The 22,185-nt window shown below is 38.3% G+C and overlaps 2 protein-coding genes across 3 annotated transcripts; one reads left to right on the plus strand and one right to left on the minus strand.

The window, feature by feature from the left end:
* Nucleotides 1-228: 228 nt before the first annotated feature.
* Nucleotides 229-9,527, minus strand: LOC113504919 (protein sel-1 homolog 1). Of its 2 annotated transcripts, none has more exons than XM_026887434.1 (14): nucleotides 8,970-9,527; nucleotides 8,027-8,148; nucleotides 7,485-7,575; nucleotides 6,719-6,942; nucleotides 6,087-6,282; nucleotides 5,487-5,635; nucleotides 4,811-4,936; nucleotides 4,381-4,503; nucleotides 3,945-4,050; nucleotides 3,465-3,613; nucleotides 2,614-2,779; nucleotides 1,901-2,066; nucleotides 1,145-1,349; nucleotides 229-447 (listed from the first exon to the last, which is right to left on the minus strand). In XM_026887434.1, exons 1-14 carry the CDS (start codon nucleotides 9,232-9,234, stop codon nucleotides 298-300), a joined length of 2,238 nt encoding a protein of 745 aa, XP_026743235.1. In that variant the 5' UTR covers nucleotides 9,235-9,527; the 3' UTR covers nucleotides 229-297. The 2 variants fall into 2 exon arrangements, with proteins under 2 accessions (XP_026743235.1, XP_026743236.1); XM_026887435.1 differs by having other exon boundaries at nucleotides 229-435; nucleotides 8,970-9,526.
* Nucleotides 9,528-9,635: 108 nt separating this feature from the next.
* Nucleotides 9,636-21,778, plus strand: LOC113504918 (alanine--tRNA ligase, mitochondrial). The gene is made up of 14 exons (XM_026887433.1): nucleotides 9,636-10,264; nucleotides 11,190-11,363; nucleotides 11,580-11,725; nucleotides 12,291-12,446; nucleotides 12,919-13,063; nucleotides 13,568-13,701; nucleotides 14,717-15,020; nucleotides 15,159-15,961; nucleotides 16,288-16,437; nucleotides 16,792-16,918; nucleotides 17,301-17,512; nucleotides 18,206-18,491; nucleotides 18,989-19,117; nucleotides 21,100-21,778. The coding sequence occupies exons 1-14, from the start codon at nucleotides 10,073-10,075 to the stop codon at nucleotides 21,226-21,228; spliced, it is 3,087 nt and encodes a 1,028-aa protein (XP_026743234.1). The 5' UTR covers nucleotides 9,636-10,072; the 3' UTR covers nucleotides 21,229-21,778.
* Nucleotides 21,779-22,185: the final 407 nt, after the last annotated feature.

The following is a 22,185-nucleotide window of genomic DNA, read 5'->3' on the forward strand; positions in this document are numbered from 1 at the left end:
TTTAACTACATCTATTGGTATTCAAGAAATTTTAAGGTGAAATTACTCACTTGAAACTACTAATGACAAGACAAAATTTACGTAGCTTTAAAGTCTATTTTTGAGTGTTTTAAAACTTCACACAGTTCATCGCCAAATACAAATCGGACGTACATTTTTACCTCTACCTTCACTAACACAAAGCCCGCAATCATGCAAACAGCGTAGATTAAAAATAAAAACGTTGCATTAAGATTAAATAAACATCACATTTTATTTACACGAGGGTTCACATCACTTATATACACAGTATATAGTCTAGTGCGCGGGCTGCGGGCCGGGCCTGCGCAGGTACACGACCAGGCCCAGCGCGCCCAGCAGCGCCGTGATGAGGTACAGGTCCCAGTTGGACACCAGCGGCGACTCCCCGGACAGGAAGATCACGGCCAGCGGGCTCTGGAAGAAGGACTGATATTTATTGTTACTTTATATGGTCGGTGAAAAAATTTCCATTTTTTCAGTCTTCGGTTTTTTTTTTATAAAACTAGCTGAGATTCCGTCCGCGTGTCCATAGTATTCCATTTTGTGGGGGTTTATATTCTGAATAAGCCAAAAACAAAAATTGTAATTTTATTCAAAATTATTGGTTTTTGAATCGTGAGCGGACCATAATGCAAAAGTATGTTTAAAAGAAAGTGAATTAATTAATTGCGAGTGATCTTACATTAAATTAAATATTAATTTATAAACAATGTTAAACAACAAAGACACAATCGTAGCGCCAATACAATTTCACTTACGTCAGCAACTAGTCAGGCGATCCCGACAGAAACGCATGGGTAAATTAAATAAATAAATGGCAGGGGCTCCGCCCGATACAAATCGAAAATAATCCCGTTGGAACATTAAATATATATAGCTATAACGGCGGTCATGGGTTCGATTCCCACCCAGGACATTTTTATTAGATGAACACGATCATTTGTTGTGTCTGGGTGTAATTTATCAATAAAATGATGTACAAGTTTAGAAATATACAAATAAGTTTATCAGTTGTCTAGTGCTCATAATACAAGCTTTGCTTCGTTTGATACTAGATGGCGTTGTGTGAAAGTTTCGCACAAAGTTTCGCGATTGTAATATGAGTAGGCTTAGCTAATCTTACGTCAAGTATATTCTGCAGCGCGGTGGCCGCGTTGAGGCGGGCGAGCGCGAGCGCGGCGGGCAGGCGCGCGTCGGCCGACGAGTCCGCCGCCAGGTCGTAGCAGCGCTTGGCGAGGTGCGCGTCCTGCGCCAGCCCCAGCCCGCGCTCGTGCATGTAGCCCAGGTTGAACGTCGCCTGCGCGTTGTGCAGCTGCTCTGATGCTATCCTGTTGGTGGTTAACACATGTGGTTTGGGTATTACAGAGTTTGATAGGGAATTAAAATTTGTTTTTTTTTTTTCGTTTTACTTATTTCGTCGTTTTAACTTAATTGAGGATTCTCAATTCTACTGCACCTATACATATTTCGTTCGTTTGTGATCGCCGATATTCTTGCGCTCCGCCGCTAGTTCGACGTGAATACACACAAACATCTCACGCGTTAGATATAGCTGTGAGCGCGCGCGGGCTAATCGCTAGGTTGCCCGCTGCTTAGACCGCATGTGCGTTTCGTACGCGAAAACTTGGATATTATCCCATGCGTTGACACGCGGGCGTGGTCACGAAATATCAAATATTTCGTGACCGCGCCCGCGTGTCAACTAGAACAAGTACTAAATCAATTCTAAGATTTTTGTATGGATCGTAAAAGTAGTACGTAACTCTTTGCAGATTTGATGAGTGAAATTCAACTGAAAGCTTTTCACTTACAATTCTTACGATGGGTCAAAAGGTTATTCTTATGTCAGACAAGAGCGTATAATGATACAATATCGTACCTGTAGTGGTAGGCGGCGGCCTCGAGGTCCTGCGGGGTCCCGAGCCCGTAGTAGTGGTAGTCGCCGAGCTTGACGCGCGCCGCGCCGCAGCCCTGCGCCGCGCCGCGGGACCACAGCTGCAGCGCGCGGGACCAGCGCTCGCTGCCCGGGAACAGCCGCACCTCGCCTGGGGGCCGGGAGGGCAGGGCACGCTTAGTATGGGACTAGCGGGAAACTAGCCGCGAGGATACATTGAAGCTAGCCAGAAAATACCAGGAGTCTAAATTGAAGCTAGCATAGTAAAACTAGTCGGAAAATAGTCAAAACTAGTTAGAGTCTAGATTGAAACTCGACAAATACCTATATCCTTTTAGACGGAAACAAGTGGGATATCTCAATAAAAAATCAAAATCAAAAGATTTTATTCTAATATACCGTTTAGCAGGAGCTCTTAAAACGTTACAATAACGAACCTAGATGCACGCTTCCAAAATTAAATTTCTATGTCTACTAATCGGCGTATACGTCAAGCAATATAAAAACATGTAAACCTGTACTTAATAGGCATTAATATGAGAAACTATGCTATTCCTGTTTTGCTTTGCCCAAAATATATGTAATGCTATTATTGGTATACCAAAGAAATAAACCTCCATAATTATTAAAGCAACAACCCTTTACCCAAATCGGTTATCTAGGTAATCACACATGGTTGCCCCTCTCAGCACACTCACCATTATCGAGTAAGAAGGCAGCATTAGTCTGTGCCAGCTCGTACCCTCGCTCGGCCAGCGCCAGGTACTGCAGCAGCGAGGAGTCGGAGTCCCGCGCGCGCCAGGCCGCGTGGGCCAGCATCAGGCGCGAGCCCCACGACCCACGCTCGCACACGTTCTTGAACAGCTGGTAATGTATATTGTAGATTAAGTGAGGCATTTTTGGTGGGTATAGTTTTGTTTGACGGAGTAGAACATGTTCTTTAGTCGGTAGATAATCATCGGCCTAGCCTTTTCCCAACTATGTTGGGGCCGAACTCGTTATGACAAACACGGTCACCCATCTACAGACCAACCGCGTCAGGCGTAGCTTAACCTGTGATCCATTCACTTACGCGGTTATAGCTTAGCCACGAGCTCCTAATATTTAAAAATTAATGTTCTTAGTCGGTATATAATAGTAAAAATAGCTCATCAAGTACGACACTGAGGTTTTTGTATCTACTTGGCTGAAGATCTACCAAAGTGGAATGGTTATATGCTCCCCGTCTTAACTACTTTCAAAAACTACTCTATCTCGCCATCAACATAAAACCAGACAGCGAGATACTTTCGGGTAATCTAATAATCTCGGTTAACGTTACAATTGTGTTTATCCAAGTTTTTTTCCCAAGTATATTGGTATCGGCTTCCAGTCTCACCGGATACAGCTAATTACTAGTAACGACTGTCAAACATGTGTGTTTATAACAGTCGAGACCCACAGTTTAACATGCCTTCCTAAACAAGTAAACACGGAGAAACTCTTAATGACACAGATGATACCGTCCGTACCAAGTCTTACTTAACCTGTGATCGCTACTAGTACTGACCTCGACGGCGGTGGTACAGGACCTCATGACTCCGAGTCCCTGCGCGTGCATCTGTCCGAGGTGGTACAGGGCCAGCACGTGGCCTGTCTGCGAGGCCAGGGAGAAGTACTTGTTGGCTTGCTTGAAATCGCGACGGACGCCGATACCGCCTGCGGAACAAATAAACAGGGGTAAGTAGAGATGATTTAGGTATTTTTTGAATATTGTTAATTTATTTCAATCAAGTGTGAATTAGACTCGTGCAAAGAAGATAATATGTAATTTGTGGGTAACCTAATTTACGACTTTTAAAACGTTATAATAACTGTAGGTGCACTGAAGGTACAGTGAAACATAACACTTTTAGCGACTCTGACACATACCAAACATTAACATCTTTTGGATTGCTCTTAGCGTTCTGAATATCTACACTTCTTAGTGTACGATTGTATGCAATTCAATTCAAAGTCAACAACTAGTTTTTCAAGTGTTATTGCTTACCAAAGTACATAAACCCGAGATGCAGTTGTCCCTCCACCCATCCTTGGTTCGCAGCCATCGTGAAGTACTTGAAGGCAGCTGACGTATCCTTAGGGACACCGCGACCCTAAATGAGAAATTACTTAATTTAAACTACAATAAGCACTTTCACATTAAATCGAATTTACTATTTGTAGTCAGGACGTCATCCGAATAGGTTGGGTGAATTACGACTGTGTATGAAGGATTGCAACGTATTGCCAAACACCTTTGGTTCAGGTTTAGTCAGTAAAAGTCTGACACCACCCGTTCCCTCCACCGAGGGAGCGGGTGTCCTTGAGGATTCCCCCGCCTTACCGAAAAAGAAGGTAAAAAGATAAGGTTTTGATGAAATTATTCTGTCGAAATTAAAGGTAAAAGGTTTAATATTCAGAATATTTGTCGCAGATTAGTTTACCTGTAGATACATGATGCCCAGTCCGCTCTGCCCCACCGGGCTGTTCTGTTCTGCTGCCTTACGGAAGTACCTCAGCGCTGTCTCGTTGTCAGCCTTGATGCCGTCACCGCCTTCTAGGTAAATCTAGAGGCAAAAAGTTTATGAAACTAAATTCGACCGGTTAGTGATGAAAACATCGTTCAAAACACGGATGAGGCTCTTATTTTAGACTGCAGTGGTGGTAAATATTTTTTTCGAAACTAACGTGCTAGAAAGAAGAATCAAAAACAACTAAAGAAACATTAATGACAGACTTCGAATTCTTTGCCTATTACAAAACTAGTCGGCTATTTTGCAACTATCGGTATGAAAATGTATTTTATCACGTATTTAATACGATTTCGTCTCGGGATTGAATTTTCATAAATTATTTTGAGCTATTTTTGAGTACCTTTCCAAGGAAAGCATGTGCGACCGAGTTCCCAGCTTTAGCTGCCTGTTGGAAGTAATGCAACGCGCGTCCGATGTCCAGCGTGACGCCGCGACCGCCCTGGAAGTGGAGCTGGCCTAGACCGATCTGTAAATACATAGAATAAAATAAGTAAATAAAGAAGATTTTGTTTTGCTAAGTACCTACAGTAAAACACACATCTAATAAGGCACTGTTGACTGTGTTATATTCAAATCTCGATCGAGTGGAAAATGAGTTCTCTTCCCTTCCAGGAGAGCTGCAGTAGAGAGTTTGTGATCGAGTATGTGTTACACACACATACTCAATCACAAACTCCCTACTGCGACTTTGAGTTATTGAATACGAGTATGCTTGCACACAAACACACAAAGGTCCAGTGCGCGCGTTTGAGTAGGTGAGTGCGTGATCGTGTCTTGTGTTGGTGAGATTGTGTCTGCATGTGTATGAGCATTTGCACGCTTACAAGCAGCTTAGAATTGAATTAGCTTTTCGGGTTGAAACGCTAATCAATTAAAAATAAAATTATTATACACTTTTGTTACTGTTAATGTAAATGTATCCGACATAGCCCCATGTCCTACTCTCCGACTAAAACCACCTCGAGGCACTGCTTAATCCAGAGCCACGGGACTCTGTCAGTCTGTCCGGTAGCTACCTGCGCCTGCACGTCCCCCTTCTCAGCCAGCAGCTGGTAGTACTCGATGAGGTCGGTGTCGAGCGTGCCGGGCCCGCCGCCCTCCGCCTCGTCGATGAGCCGCGTGCGTTGTATGGCAGGACCGCCGCTGAATGTCACCTGACTTGCCACTGTATGGAGAGGGGGTAGTTTGGTTATAATATTTTATATTTGTTGATAGGTTTAGAGATCAAAAAGAGAGGGAAAATAGTTCGTGGAAAATTCGCGAGAAACTCAGTATAGTAGGTATTTATGATTTTTAAATAAGTTTGAACCCGTCACCCCTCCCTACCCTTCCGATATAAAAACTAAATCGCTACCGTATTGTTACACCACTAAAGCAGGAGTTTGAAATCTTTAACAAACGTTAAGACTAACTCACAATCTCACCCTCGGCTTATGTTGAAATCAAAAACTATTCGCCTCAAACCATTGTAAACTGTTTGATGAGGTTTTTATTAAAGCATAGTCATTTATTTACATTGATAGATATAGATACCTCTTAAATCTTAAAACAATTCCCTATCCAACACCACTTCGTACTATTATCCAGTTAAACCTCAGTATTACATAATCCGGTACCTTTGGAAGCCACCTTCATATACAGGTCCATGGCTTTGGGACAGGAGCTGGGCACGGTGTTGCCGCTCCAGTAGCGGTACGCGAGCGCCATCTGTGCGTAGTCACTGTCTCCTAGAGCACCCATCGTGTAGTGAACCAGGGCCTTAGCCTGGGACACCGGGACTGCGATACCGGTTGCGTAGAGGAAGCCCATACCCTGGGGAATGTTTAGCATGTTAAAGAGGAATTTGAATTTATTGCGCGAATTTCTCTTGTTGAAAAGTAACTGGAATTTATGTTGTTAGTTTGCGCGATTATTTCTTGGACGCTACAACTAAGTTCTAAAGAGTTAGTGAATTAGAAGTTTTATTTGAGGATAACTTCGGACTTTCGTAATGTATTTTGGATAGAAGAGTTATGGATTATAATTAATGATGTAGGCTCTGAATACAGTCTAGTCTGTTAAGGAGAATCTCAATTTAATCTGGTCAATATTTTGTTTGAAATAGGTGAATTGGTTTTAAATTAACTATTTCCTCTAGGTTAATAGACACTTAAAATAATGGAACCATAAAACAGGCGTATCAAGAAATCTTAACACAAAAAGAGGAAATTTTATAATAATGAAGATGTTTCAGGAAGAAAATACTTACAGCATGAGCATCAGCATTTCCCTCTTCGGCGAGCACTTCAAATATCTTCTTAGCCTTCTCCAGGTCCAGCTCTACACCTTCCCCGAACAGGTAGGACCAGGCTAACTTGATCTTAGCCGGCACGTAGCCGGTATCAGCGGCCTGTTTGATCTGCAGGATGGCGCCGCGCAGGTCCGGGGAGCGACGGTTTAACTTCGCCATGGCAACATCGTAGAGCTCCTTAGCTGTGCGTTTTATAGTTGTGGTTAGTTGTTAGATATTGTGTAAATGTAATACTCTGTGGTTGAATTTTATCACTTATTTGCATTCGACATAGGCTTACAGCTATGCACATTTGCGGATCTTGTAGGGCACAGCAAATCACTTAATTCTCTACTTGAGTTTTGCTATATTTAAGCTCTAGTATAAGGAATAATCACAAAATTTTCTTATTCTGAGTGTCACTTTCTGAACTTTGATAAAATCACGATTGCAAGTGATGTTCACTGGTTCAATTTGAATCGTATACCTTTAAATCAGGACAAAATTAATTCAATTTGCTAAATAAAAACTGCTGTATACATGCCATCATGCTTTTTTATTAGTTTTTATTACTGATACATAATAACAATGGGATTCTTTTTGAATTCCAATGTTATCTTGGAATGCTGACAGAAAAAGTAGATAGTAGACTATTCCTTTTCGCTGACAAATGACAGAAAATCAAATGTTTAACTAAGAAATAAAATATTTGTCTATAAAGAGAGAAATTGTATAATTTCTTTACCTTCTTTCAACTCAGGAGACAACTCCGCTTCTTCTTCTTCTGGTAAAGGAGGCAGCGTGTCCAAGATGTCCTGGGGATTTTCTTCCATTTTCTGGAGAATGAAACAGAATTTTAGGAAGAACTTTTCTTCAGTCTCTTTAAATGATAATTTTAAGATGAATTTACTAGTTTTAAATCTATTGTAGCTATCTATAATAGCATGAACAGTGTTATCAGTCAGACTGATTTCAGTCTGTAATAAACAGATTAAATTAAATAACCTTGATCTAAAAAGCAATTAGCCAGAATTACTTGGAAATTGACAGACTATGTGACAGTTTTATTATAATTTAAATAATTTTTTTAGGACATGAAGTCTTGCAGTGGCTTAAATTATAAAGGGAAGCTTTAAATTAAGAAAGAAATGTGATAAAAATCCTTTATACCTCCTTGCTTTGACTTAGACAGAAGAGCAATATTTTAAATTGATAAATCTATTAGTGACAGACTCAGTAAATTCTCAGGTATCCAAGTATTATTGGGCAATATAAAACCTTACATACCTCAGCATCATTTTCAGTGCTTTCCCCAGACTTGGGGTCATTGATCCATGCTGTCTCCGAGTGCCTCAGGAAACTCTTCTTGAGGAGCTTTAAAGTATACTCCATTTGATCTAAATGACTATCTGTAATGTAAAGATCTTTCTTTAATTTTATGGCTATTTTTTATGAAACAATCTATACTAATATATAAAAGCTGAAGAGTTTGTTTGAATGCGCTAATCTCAGGAACTACGGGTTCAAATTGAAAAATTCTTTTTGTGTTGAATGACCATTCATCGAGGAAGGTTTTAAGCTATAAGCCATCACGCTGCGACTAATAGGAGCGAAGATACAATGGAAAATATGGAAAAAACTGGGCAGGTATAAATCATAACTTATATCTTCCAACCATGTGGACGAAGTCGCAGGCAACAGCTAGTGTTAGAATAAAATGCAATCTACTGGAGTAAGTTAGCTGTAGCATAGAAAGGCCATTGTTCTCTTTCCAGTTGAATACAAATGGAAAAATGTAAAAAACAAAATTGATTGTATATATTTGGAATTAATGTTATTAGGCTAATAAATGAGCACATTGATAATTATATTTAAAAACTTGTCAATAAAGTTACCTTAACTAGCCTTTGCAAACTTCTGTTCTTTACTTGTATAAGCCCAATTTTAAATGCTATCATGTCAAAAATAGGTAATATAAGTTAAGTTGCTAATTCCTGTCTAATAGCATGATAAACTAAAGACAGAAGGTTCATATTAATTTAAGAATACATTAGGAATGCTATTTACAACATATAGCATTACAATCAACAGATAGCAACACATTGGATATCTAATTACCCATTATACGCCACTAAGAGATAATTAATATTGTATAAATATGAACAATTTAGAAAACAAGCAGCACTCAAGAGGTTGATTGACAAATAAAAAAATCCTATTGTAACTTTACCTTTATTGATTTCTTCTTCCTTTGGTACATCTTTAGAACTCCTGAGGGCTTCTGTATACTCCTGGAGGTTCACAATTTCCCTGTTCATAGCATCTTTTAGCTCTTTGAAGTACTCCGCACTGACCCGATCGTATTTACTGTCCGTGCCTTCCGCTGGCTCCTCTTCCTCATCTTTCTCAGTTTTCTTACGCGCTTCGGGACCCAATAACTCAGCGGACGACAGTATAACACATAAACACAAGATATACAGTTGAAACCGCTTCATTTTTTCAATTTTAAAACACGCATTTGACCAAAAGACTTACGTGTCCCAACTCCACTCCTATAATAACACTATTTTTATAACTTGACTTCTGTTTGTTGTGAAATAGAATTGTTAATTATTACCTCTAGAAAACGTACACGTGTACAATATTTATTTAGGCAACGCGTTCTGCTCGTATGAAATAAATTAATTACATTATTTTGCTCGAAATTTCCCGTTTCAGTGTAATCTTTTTAGCTGTCAAAAATCGGCTGTCATGTAAATTGTAAATCAGAAATCATCGATTGATTAAAATCTAAAGTGTTGTGATTTCTGCTTTTCACTAAAATTATAAAACGTAAAATAAATTAATTCTTACGTTAAATATTTTTATGACAACCTTAAAATAGAATATTTAATGCATTTATTCTAATTCAACAGAATAAACCTAAAGTGTGCCTTTGTCGCTAAAGCGTTTTGAACTTTGTTGTAGTACCTACCTGATGTAGATTTAACAAAATTATATTTCACGGTTATTCTTTAGAAAAGCATTGAATTTCGCAAACACAGGACTCATCAACACTTCAATTTGAAGATTTATTTTAAAAGTTTAAATCTAGGAAACTTAATTGTACTTGGCTGGGTAGAAAGTAAACGATACCTTTGTGCTGTCATTGTCAAATTTATAACGTCAATGGTATTTATGACAGGTGTCAGCAATAGCCGAAATTGTGCAAATTTTATTGAAAGTCCAGAACTGTTGATCGTTTCAAAGTATATTTGTAAATAAGATTTAATACGATATTGAATTCAATTTAAAGTTTCTTTTCCACTGTTTGTAACTGTGGCATAACCTAAAATGCTGCGGGCACCGGTGAAAAGACATATTTCACACAAACCCTGGATTCGTTTAAAGTCTAGCAGCAGTTTCATAAGAAACACTTTTATAGACTATTTTGTGGAGAACCATGGCCATACGCGTATTAAATCTAGCTCTGTGGTGCCCCTGTATGACCCCAGTGTGCCTTTCGTCAATGCTGGTATGAACCAGGTAAGATAACTTATAAACTATAATATATGTTTACAAATGTAATCTTTGAGCCGCTGCGTTGATTGCCAAACGTAATTTATGCAACAATTTCGTCTCACCTTTATATACTTTACTATTAAATAAATACAAAATAGTTAGCGAAGCTAAAAAAATATCTACTTACCTACCAAATGAAGAAAATGCTACTTAAGCTTAAATGGGCCTCTAACTTTTTCGTAGATATTTCTTATGCTAAGCACAAGGACAGTTTGTAATCCTCTTATAAAAACTAATCAATCAAATAGTCATGAAGTAAAGAGATATATTTACATAAATATATTGCTTGAGACACACATCATACTGATATTCAAATTTGTTTACATAACTTGTATCAAAATAAAAATGTTTGCAAATCACATTAACAGAAACATTATACAAATTGATATGTAGAATAAAACAAACTTCTAAGTATCACAGATAAAATAGTATTAAGAAAAAAAAAAACAGTTTAATAATATTGTAAAGAAAAATGATTGGGAAAAGCCCAAAAACATGATTAAAGAGTATGTCAGTTGATTTACAAACTAAATTACTGAGAGTTCTGACCAAGAATTTGAACACAAAGCTTTATTTGAAATCAGTTGAATGTTTAAAAAAAATATTATCTAAATTATGGTTTCGTTTTATCTAGCCTCTTGTATCCCCCTAATCCTTACACAATGCTCATGGCCATCTATTCCTAATAAAAAAAACAATAAATTCCTTCTTATCTGCAATCTACTCACCACTTTGCATGCTTTGGTATTTGGTAAACATTTGCTTGTCTCGAAAGGGACAAAATGTATGTGGCACTAATTTATACCGACAAACTCTATGTACCTACATTTTACCCAAATAAAGAATTATTATTTTCTTATTTGCACATGCAATCTTTTTTGATTTTCAGTTCAAAGGAGTGTTCCTTGGTAAGGTGGCGGCTCCCTGTGCCAGGGCAGTGAACTCTCAGAAGTGTGTGAGGGTGGGCGGCAAGCACAATGACTTGGACGTAGTGGGGACAGACGGACACCATCACACATTCTTTGAAATGCTCGGGAACTGGTCCTTTGGTGATTATTATAAGGTTGGTTTAAATATTGTAAAAGCAATGAAGAAAGAAATCAATATAGAATTAAATGATAATAGAAAAAATGTTTCTGTAGTTTGTAACCATTATTATTTTTGTAATTCTTAATGAAGTTTTAATATTTATTACCGTGTAGGCTATTTCAGCAAACTTGTTTTTTTTATTATTATTAGTAAAGGTAATAAAAATCAAATTTTAATCATATTATTTCAGAAAGAGGCATGTAAAATGGCATGGGACTTACTACTGGGTCCATATCGTCTGAAACCTGAGCGCCTGCTGGTGACATACTTCTCTGGTGATGCTGCGATGGGTCTCAAGCCGGATCTGGAGTGTAGAGATATTTGGAGAGAAATAGGGTAACTGTTATTTAAGAATTTTCACTGAAAATAGTTTCTGAATTGATTGACAACAAAGTAATCCATGACTTATCGACTACTCACATTTACAGCCTATGTTCGTTGAAAATGGTTTTGTATGTCGACGTTCACGCATTCGTTTAGCTTTTTCATGCATACGCGTACTACTTCGTATAAGGTCGTTTGTTTCAATCGTGTCGTATTTTTTCTTAAGGGATTAAGATATAGTAGTTACTGATGTTCTTTATACACTCTTTACCAATGACTGTCCGTTAATCCTCCAGAGGGTGTAAGAGAATTTCAGTTAAAAACAGTATTTAATTTTGACAAAACGTAATGTGTTCAATACAAAAGCATTATACGAAATATTCATAGAAAACACCCAGGCTAGTAACAAAAACATGTTACAAAGCAAAATATTTACAGGGCTTTTTTTAATAAAAATCAACATAATGAATGATATTTCAAAAATAATTTACTTATAACTTCACAAAGCAACATCTAAAAAAAGACTATTTGAATCTTGAGTAATTTTATTATCCATATGGTTTTCCTTTGTTTCCAGTGTCCCAGACAGCAGGTTAAAAGCCAAACCCGCTAAGGATAATTTCTGGGAGATGGGCGCGACCGGTCCGTGCGGGCCCTGCACAGAGATACACTACGTCAACCACGACGGCTCGCTCACCGAGATATGGAACCTCGTGTTTATACAGTGTAACAGGTAACCCAAGAACCCACCACCAATTTCCTCACCAAACGAAACTAAGAACTTCTTCATTGCGCTTTCATTTGAGTTGCCAAAGTAAAATTGCAAAAATTCAGTTGTTCTTCCCCGCTTTCAACCTCCAAAACTTTGAAACGGCTTTACCGACGAAAAGATAGACATACAGACGACAAACAGGATACCCTCCATTTTTTGCGACGGGGCCCCGTCGCAATAAACCCCGCGGGGTTTGACAATATCATGCCTAAAATAGTGTAGTACCACTTTTTTTAGCCTATGGGCAAAGTTATAAAAGAAAAGAAAAAGTTATGCTAAAAAGTAATAATTGATAAATTATCTCCACATATATTAATAAAAAAAAAAATACTGTAATATTTTAAGGGGGCTTGGAAAACGGCCTTATTTGAAATGAACACTTGATTTGAATTACGATAAGTTGATCATGATGAATATTATTTGCCTCATACAGAGACGTCGATGGCAAAGTGAAGAGCCTGGACAAGTTCCACGTGGACACCGGCATGGGGCTGGAGCGCATGGCGGCCATACTGCAACACGTGCCCTCCAACTACGAGACCGACTTGTTTCAGCCGCTCATCACCGCTATAGAGAAGGTACTGTCACATCATTTATATTGGCTTCGGAGTTTATTTTCATTGCAGTGGCTGATTTTTTATGGTCAAATATGCTTATCTGATCTTACATGGATTTACTGTATGTCTATTTTTATGTAATGTGATTTTTAAATAGAAGGACTAAACGGGCATTTGGCAAGGTGAGGGTAAAAAAAAATGATTTTCATTACTAAGGGAATTCGATAAAATTTTACGTAACCACGTGCCACAAGCGATACAGTGGCACTTAAATGTGTAATTTAATTAGTGTTTACAGTTATTTTGGGCCAAATTCGTAGTTATTCCAATTTGAAAGTAAAAAACATTCAACTTTTCCACATCCAGGGCAATATCATCTGTAAGGGTGCCAAATTAAATCTATGAGGAATTAATGGCGTAGCGCCACTACCATATCTCCTACTGCCCTAATTAGAACACCTCACAACTACCATAAAATGGTAGTACGGTTTAAAGTACCCTGAATAACAGGCCTGATATTGGCAGAACAGCAAAGACGTGATGGATTATACGCGCAGCTACCGCGCGGACGCCGAGCTGGACTGCGAGTACCGGCGTCTGGCGGACCACGCGCGGATGATCAGCGTGTGTCTGGCTGATGGCGTGTTCCCAGCTTCCAGGTACTTAGGTTATAGGCAGCATGACCTTGCTGGAAAACTTACTTTAAGAAGGTGGAATTTTAACTATATCCCCGACCCGTGAGTCATATGTGTGTGAGATCTTTTCTAGTGATTAACTATTTTGTCTTTCGGCGGAATTGCGAAGTAATTAAATACATAATAAAGATAGGTAAAGGCAAAGATGTGATAAGTTAGTCGCTCCAAGCCTGAGACAGATTGCTAGCCTGTCCGGATAAAGCAAGAAAAGTAAATGAATTACAGAAATTAATAAGCATTACTTCGAATTCTATAGTCCGATTTTTAATTCGAGGCAGAAAAATGACAATTGCAACTGTCATTTATACAAAAAAGGGTGACCCGCTACAAGTGATGTTTGGAAATCTTACTACGACGATGACATTTAGTCATGTTTTATTTTATTATGTATCAAAAATTTAATATTTCTATTAATTGAGCTTTTATAATTGTAAGTTGATATTAAATTTGTTTTTCATCCAACCACTGCATAATGTCAGAATGCATCCAGTTTGGAGTTGGATGCGCTCGACTTTTCTTGCATGGTAAGGTGCTTCATCTTATACCAGCACCGCATTTGGCTTTAATTTTATAAATTTAAATTAATATTACTTTTTTACATTTAAAAACAGTCACCTCTTTTGATTAATTGTCGTAAATATATTTTTTTTATACAGAGTTAATTTGATATCTGAATAAAAAAATGTAAGCTCGACTAACTTTTGATTGTAATAAGTCGATTCTAAGACATCACTATTTATTTGGAGTTAAAAACCTGCCACACTGGAAATGTCATTTTACTGCCTCGAATTAAAAATCGGACTATAATTGCTATACATGTATTTTTTTGTAGTATACAAACTCCAAGCACGTGTTTCTCAGCCTAAACATATTGAACTTAATCTTTAACGAGTAATGTCTAGCTGATTTAGCATTTACCGGCTGCTTTTACTAGCTTTGCTAATCTACGCTCCACTACTACTTGAATTATTTCTTGCAGCCTAAACTTAAAACAAATCATGAGGAAGACGTTCAAGATATCGACAGACGTGTTCCAAAACCCTCAACTGCTGAGCATCTTGTACGACGTAGTCACAGAGACCCTCGGTCCAACGTACCCTGAGCTGGTCGCCAAGGAATCTCAAGCCAAAATGATCATAGAGCATGAGGCTCAAGCATATGCGAAGATGCGAGCAGGCATGAGGAAGAAGTGGAAGGAGCTGGTGGCCAAGTACCCTGAGGTGCAGACCTTGAATGAGGTGGAGCTTCCAGGGTTCGTGCAAGGATATAAGGAGTTTAAGGAGGTAAGATTATGTAGTTGGAAAAAGCTGAGGAGATTTTTTTTCTTTAATGGAGAATATTTTGGTTTCGACTGTATGTCGAGTTGAGGGGAGTAGAGTAGAGCAGAATGTCCTAAATATTCCTTTTCTTTTCTATCCCAGACTATGGCCAAACAAAAAACAAACGTAATACCAGGAGAATTGGTCTTCAAGTTGTACGACACGCACGGCTTCCACGAGGACATCATCCAGCGCATGGCGGACTTCAACGACATGACCATAGACAAACCAGGCTTCTGGAAACTCCTCACCAAACACAAGAACAGACACAAGACGGCTCACAAGGAACAGGCGACCACCTCCAGCAAGGTCATGTTCAACGAAGCCATCAAAACTCTCTTCGAAAACGGACACACATGTACAAACGATTCATACAAATATGATTACACAGCCAACGGAAAAACAGTACAATTCAAACCTCTAAAGACTCAACTCATAGGCATACTAAACCAAGATCTAACTTGGATAGACTACCTCGAAGCAGGCGAAACTCAGCCTTATTACTTAATTACAAAAGATACAAATTTCTACTGCGAGGAGGGCGGACAGGTCGCAGACGAGGGCATGATATACGTCAGCAAGAACATCGCTTTACAAGTCGACAGTGTGTTCAAAATCCGTGATTTCGTTTTCCATAAGGGCTATTTCGCCGTGGGAGATGGCAACGCGTATCTCAACGCTAACAGTGACGTGACCTTGGAAATTGATGAGGAGAAGCGTCTGAAGGTCATGAGGAATCACACCGGAGTTCATTTGTTGAATGCGGCTGTTCGGAGGGTGTTGCCCAAGAGTGTGGTGTGCGCGGTGGGGTCCAGTGCCACGGATAAAGGTCTCAGTTTGAATCTGATGGTGTACGGACAGAAGATGACGCAGAATGTGCTCATGGATGTACAGAATTTAATTAGGTGAGTGGTATTTAACTTTCCTTGTTATAAAATATGCCATGATTTGTTTACTATTTATTTTAGAAACTCATTGGACTTTAACCTAGAGTGTGCCAGAAGTCGACTTTTATTGATGTACAATTCTTCCCATTAAACAACTCATGGTCTTAAAGCAGATAATTATGTAAATTTGCCTACTTTAATAATGAGTTCTCTAATCATAATTAAGCTCACAAATAGATACCGAAAACTCGAACTTTTTTATTTATAAATAACGCAACTAAAGACGTCAATGAGATAATTTTATAACGACCGAGGATTGTACCATATATTTTATTTTTATACAGGGAATCAATAAAGTGCGACGCGCCGATAGAGACCCGCGTGCTGGACAGCGTGTCCCTGTCGCAGGAGGCGGGCGTGGTCACCGTCCCCGGCGAGACCTACCCCGAGCATGGCCTGCGCCTGGTCACCGCGCAGCCGCCGCTACTGTCCAAGTAAGCTTCCACATAGTACAAAACTAGCTGTCCTAATACCGTTCCTCCTGTTACAAGTACCAAATTACAATCAAAAGTCATTTATTCAAATAAGGCTACTAAGAAGCCGCCCAATTTCACCTATAGATGTGAATCTAACTTTAACATTTGACTGCATGGGTAACCAAGTGGTAAAGGTCAACACACCAAACGGTAAACCCACTTATAAATGAAAGACGAACCTGAAATAAATGTACAGATTATTTACCATTACATTCATGAATAAAACTAAAAAAAAACCATTTTCTTATAAAACAGCTGTCTATCTAGCACGATATCAAACACATTTCTTTACACTCTTCTCTGTGACTACAGGGAGTTATGCTGCGGTACGCACGTGCCTTCCACCGGTGTCCTTGAAGAGTTCTGCGTGACGCTCGTCAAGGGAGCCGGGAGCAACTCCCCCACCATCCATGCCCTCACAGGGGATGATGCTAAACAGGTAACTTAAACACAGATAGAATGTCTGCAGAATCATTATAAATAGTACCAGCCTATATGCACAACCTCTTCGTGAACTGGGAGAGAATGCCTCTGGTGTTAAGTTCGCCATTATACTTATTTGGGTAAGAAATATTAAAAATATAAATATACGTCGTGCTGGGTACAAACCATTTCTCATCAGTAGTGTCTTAGATATGAGAACAATACTGCTGAAGGAAATATAGCTCTTAAATGTTATGCTGACTTAGCTATTGTGAATTGTAATTTGTAGACAAATAGCCGTGTCAAAACGACAATTAGTTTATCGTACATGATACGACTGGACAACAAGCGCATTGACTATCTATCACATATCTTAATTTTAACCATTTTCCACCCAGGCTCGCGAACTATTCTGCCGGGCCGAGAAGCTTGACCAAGTGATAGATCTGATAGACCCTGAGCGCAAGAAGGAGGAGGTGTCGAACATCAAGCGGGAGTTGTCGCAGCTGTGCGGGGCGGGCGGCGCGCCCTACGGGGAGTACGCGCAGTGTCTGGCGCTACTCGACAGCTTCGCCAAGAGGGAGGTCAATAAGAACGATGTGGCACTACAGTGAGTAACTTTTTGAGGGATTTTTTAATTCATCCGTTCTTTCCACTTTTGAGATTGTTTTTTGTGAAGCAAGGTTTCAGAAGTGTTTGCTGTTTTTTATCCTTACTTCAAACTCTTCATGAATGCGAAAGTCATTCGTCTGTTTGTCTCCCAGACTTACACGTGATTGATTGTTACCAATGTCTAGAGTCCGAGAAAGGAAAAAAGGACTGTAAGAGACAAAAAATCATAATTTTGCAGAGCTCATTTTAAAAGTCTTAGTACTCCCATTGAGCCTAAATATTATTTCCCACCGTCCGTAATATTTTTTCTCATCTTCTTACGGGAATCTATATCTATACTAATCTATACTTCTATATCTATACTAATATATAAAGCTGAAGAGTTTGTTTGTTTGTTTGTTTGAACGCGCTAAACTCAGGAACTACTGGTCCAAATTGAAAAAATCTTTTTGTGTTGAAAAGACCATTCAACGAGGAAGGCTTTAGGCTATAAACCATCACGCTGCGACTAATAGGAGCGAAGATACAATGGAAAATGTGAAAAGAAACAGGGCAGGTATATGTAAATCATAACTTATATCTTCTACCCACGGAGTCGCGGGCAACAGCTAGTATGAGAAATAACACATAACGTGTACTGTGTTGAACTATGTTGCTATCATTTTCCTACAAATGAAAATTTGTCTGACAGAGCGATAGCAGAAGCTGAAGTCAGCAACGTGATAAGCGAGGCCGCGTCAGAAGGCCGTCGCTTCGTAGTTCACTTCCTGCGCTGCTCGTACCTGCTGCAGGCGGCCGGCGTGAGGCGAGCGCTTGCCCCCGCGCACAGTGGGCTTGCTGGGCCGGGCCCTGCCCACAGTGGGCTGGCCGGGCCGGGCCCCGCGCACAGTGGGCTGGCCTCACCGCCCCCGTCCCTGGCCACGCTGGTGCTGGGCTGCGCGGGCGGGGTCGTGGTCGCCGTCTGCACTGTGCCACAGGTAACACACTGATACAGGCTTGTGCCGGACAGCAAGTACGTATTGCACGCGCGCTTCAAAGACATGTCAAGACTGATGCCTGCCTTCCTCGTACTCCTCGTAAGAGGATGAAAAAAAAGAACAAAATATTCTTGCACTGATTAAGATATAATAGCCTATAACTGTCGCACCGTTAGACAGCGAGAGACTGCTGTTAGACGGACTGCTTCTTATAATACGCTGAGCTTTCACTATTTATTTCAATGTTTGAAGATTAATTCGACCGAAGAAAATCAACAACATTTTCACGTCAACATGTTCAATGTGTTTCCCAAAGAAAGAATATTATATAAAAAAAGCGTAGTTAGTAGTCACCCATTTATAACCAACCTAATAACTTTAAAAACTTCGTAATTTTTTACACAAATTGTTTATTTTTTCCCCCGTAATCCCCTATTTCCCAAGTTCCAATTACCAGCCTACTCTAGTTCAATATGTAACCCAGTCTATCTCCCTAGGACATGGTAACAGAGTCGTTCTCAGCGCGCCGCTGGCTCAGCTGCATCGCGCCCGTGTTCCAGGCGGACGTGTTACCGCCTGCGAAGGATACCTCACCCCTCACGTACGCTGAGATGACTGAGACCAAGGTACATACTGAAAAAGAAAAAATCTATGAAAAAAATATATTATCATTATTTTATATTATCATTATTTACCCACGAGCGCCTTGTTTATGGATCTAACTAAAGCATTTGATTACGTAGATTTAAAAATATTAGAATTTAAATTGGAAAACCTTGGAATAAGGGGTAATGTCTTAAACCTAATAAAATCTTACTTAAATAACAGGAAACAAATTACTAAAATAAAAAAGATCTGCCCTATTACTAAAATCGAGGTAACATACTTATCTTCGCCAAAACTTATAAAATATGGAGTACCACAAGGCAGTGTACTTGGGCCTTTATTATTCCTAATATATATTAATGACATGCCCCAAGTTACGCCACATCCAATGACTTTGTTTGCCGATGATAGCACTGTTTTGTTCAACAAGCAAAGTCAAGTAGGTTTAAAAATTGAAATTGAACAGAGTTTAACCAATATAATTAACTCGCTAAGAGATAATAATCTTCAAATTAATTTAGAAAAAACTAACATTATTTCTTTTAAACAGAGAATAAAGTACCCGGACCTTGACGTACGTTACGAAAATAAAAGAATTAAAGAAATCGTGCAATCAAAATTTTTGGGCCTATGGCTGGATGAAGGAATGACATGGCGTTAACATACTGAACAAATTATAAAAAGAATTAACCAATATCACTATGCATTACATAATTTAAGCAAAATTGCAAACCGCGAAACAGTTCTAACTGCTTACCATGCATATGTGTCCTCGTCGTTACGCTATGGCATAATTTTTTGGGGAAACTCTTCAGATCGAGAGCTAGTTTTTAAAGCCCAAAAAAAATGTTTGCGAGCAGTGTGCAAGCTGCAGGTTACTGATAGTTGTCGGCCGTACTTGATAAACCTTAAATTATTAACTCTTCCATCTATATATATACATGAAGTAGCTGTGTTTGTAAGGAGAAATTTTAACCTATTTGAAACCATTAATTCCAAACGCCACAAATACACACTTCGCATAAAACCACATAAAACAGCTCTATTCTCAAAGAGTATATTAGGTATGGCTCCAAGAATTTTTAATAATCCACCTTTACTCATCAAAAAGACTGAAAATTTTAACAACTTTAAGAAACTACTCTTAGAATTTTTAATTGAGAAGGCTTACTACTCGGTCAATGAATATTTAAACGACAAATTTTGAAAAAATATCATCCTTTTAAAATGTATAGAATAATATCCGATTTATTTAAATAACTTTCTTTAATATATAATAATTTTGATAAGATTTTGATAAAAAATTCAAAATAATAATATGATGATTATTATACTATAATATACTGTAATATAGTATAAATTAATGATAACACATATGTTATAAGGCCGCATGTATTAATATAGTATAAATTAATGATAATACATATGTTATAAGGCTGCATGTATTAATTTGATTATTACAGTCAAACCATATTTGTATACCTTCTAAGGTGAAACATAGTGCAACTAAAATGTAATTTTCCACCAAGTGTACCACCTATGTTTAACAAATAAATAAATTTGAATTTTGAATTTTTGAATTTGGCCTTATTCTGAACAACATGACTAAGATCTTTACTGATCTAAACTAATTTGGGGATAAGGAAAGGGCTTGTGACGTAATGATTCCGCCTCTTTGACATGTTAATTAAATTATAATTTAGGATAAAAAATGTCACACACGCCTTACATAGTGAGGGAACCGGCGTCAGAGATGTTTTCTGTAGTTCCTTTATATTTGGAAGCCGCATTATTCCATACCTACACAAGTTACTCAAATGCCTTTCAGCAATAGGGATACTAATCAATCTGTGATGTTAGACAAGTGTGAAATAACAAATAAAATTGCTTGTATCTGAAGTGAAAACAATCAAACTGTATTGTGTTCATGTCAAACTAACATCTGAAGTCAAGTACCTATACTCAACATGTCTACTCATTCTAAAATATGATTTATTTCTAGGTGAGCCTAATAAACTGCGAACAACTAGTCCAGGACGCGATGCGCGTCGCCATCAAATACGCGAAGTCTCACACCAAGGAGGCCCGAAACGAAGACGCACAGACTACCATGAATATACAACAGAACTGATTAAATAATAATACTAATATACGTAAACGTATCATGATGAATAAACAAATCGATTAAACGTTTAAATCGATTTATGATGCTATTCGATTAACAATCGTTTACTAATGCCTTATACATTACCTGTGGGTTTTAAATGAAGATATCGATTTTATTGTTTGTGTACTTTATGTTAAAGATTTTGAATACAAACAGTCGTGTACTACAATGTTGAAAACGATTGAATCGATTAACTTTATCGATAAAAGCTTAACGAATTGTATTTAGATATTCATATAGCTTCATCCGTATCATTTGAACTTATAAGACCTCTGTTCGCCGGCAATTTGATTCAAACAACCACAAGGCATTGCGAATTTAAACTTTAATACCTTTAAATAAGGTTGATTTTCAAAGTTTTCGACTGTACGAATCTGAAGTCGGATTTTTATAGGTAAGGTGCTTTACAACTTGTATTATTTATTGATAGCATAATATTCAAAGGTTTAGTTTTTAACCAATATTCTTCTTTTATTTGTTTTATCATGTAGAACTATTGTATTATGCAAAATATTTTTCTATTTTTTATAAATTTTATAATCAAATAACGTAACGAATTTTATTTTGATTCAAATTACAACACAAACAAAATAATATAATAATATATAAATAATTTGTAAAATTATTCTTAATTTTGATATTATTCGAATTTGATTTGTATATCGTGAATTTTAATTTTTAATACTCTATAATACAATTTAAAATTTGGCTTAGGCCGCGTTCCTATCGTATTTAGCCGCAGACGTACTGTTGGCTAAGGTTATGCATTGTGTGTGTTTCAATACACCTTCCCTTTATCACACAGCAAGCAAGGTCCCTTTATCACCAAATCGGCCAATTTTACTAGCTCATTACACCCTATAGTTGATGCGCCGTATGACAATAAGCGTTTCAGATTCTAATATTCGTTGTTATGCAAAT

This window comes from Trichoplusia ni, chromosome 23 (genome assembly GCF_003590095.1).
Source record: "Trichoplusia ni isolate ovarian cell line Hi5 chromosome 23, tn1, whole genome shotgun sequence".
Taxonomy (NCBI): Eukaryota; Metazoa; Arthropoda; class Insecta; order Lepidoptera; family Noctuidae; genus Trichoplusia; species Trichoplusia ni.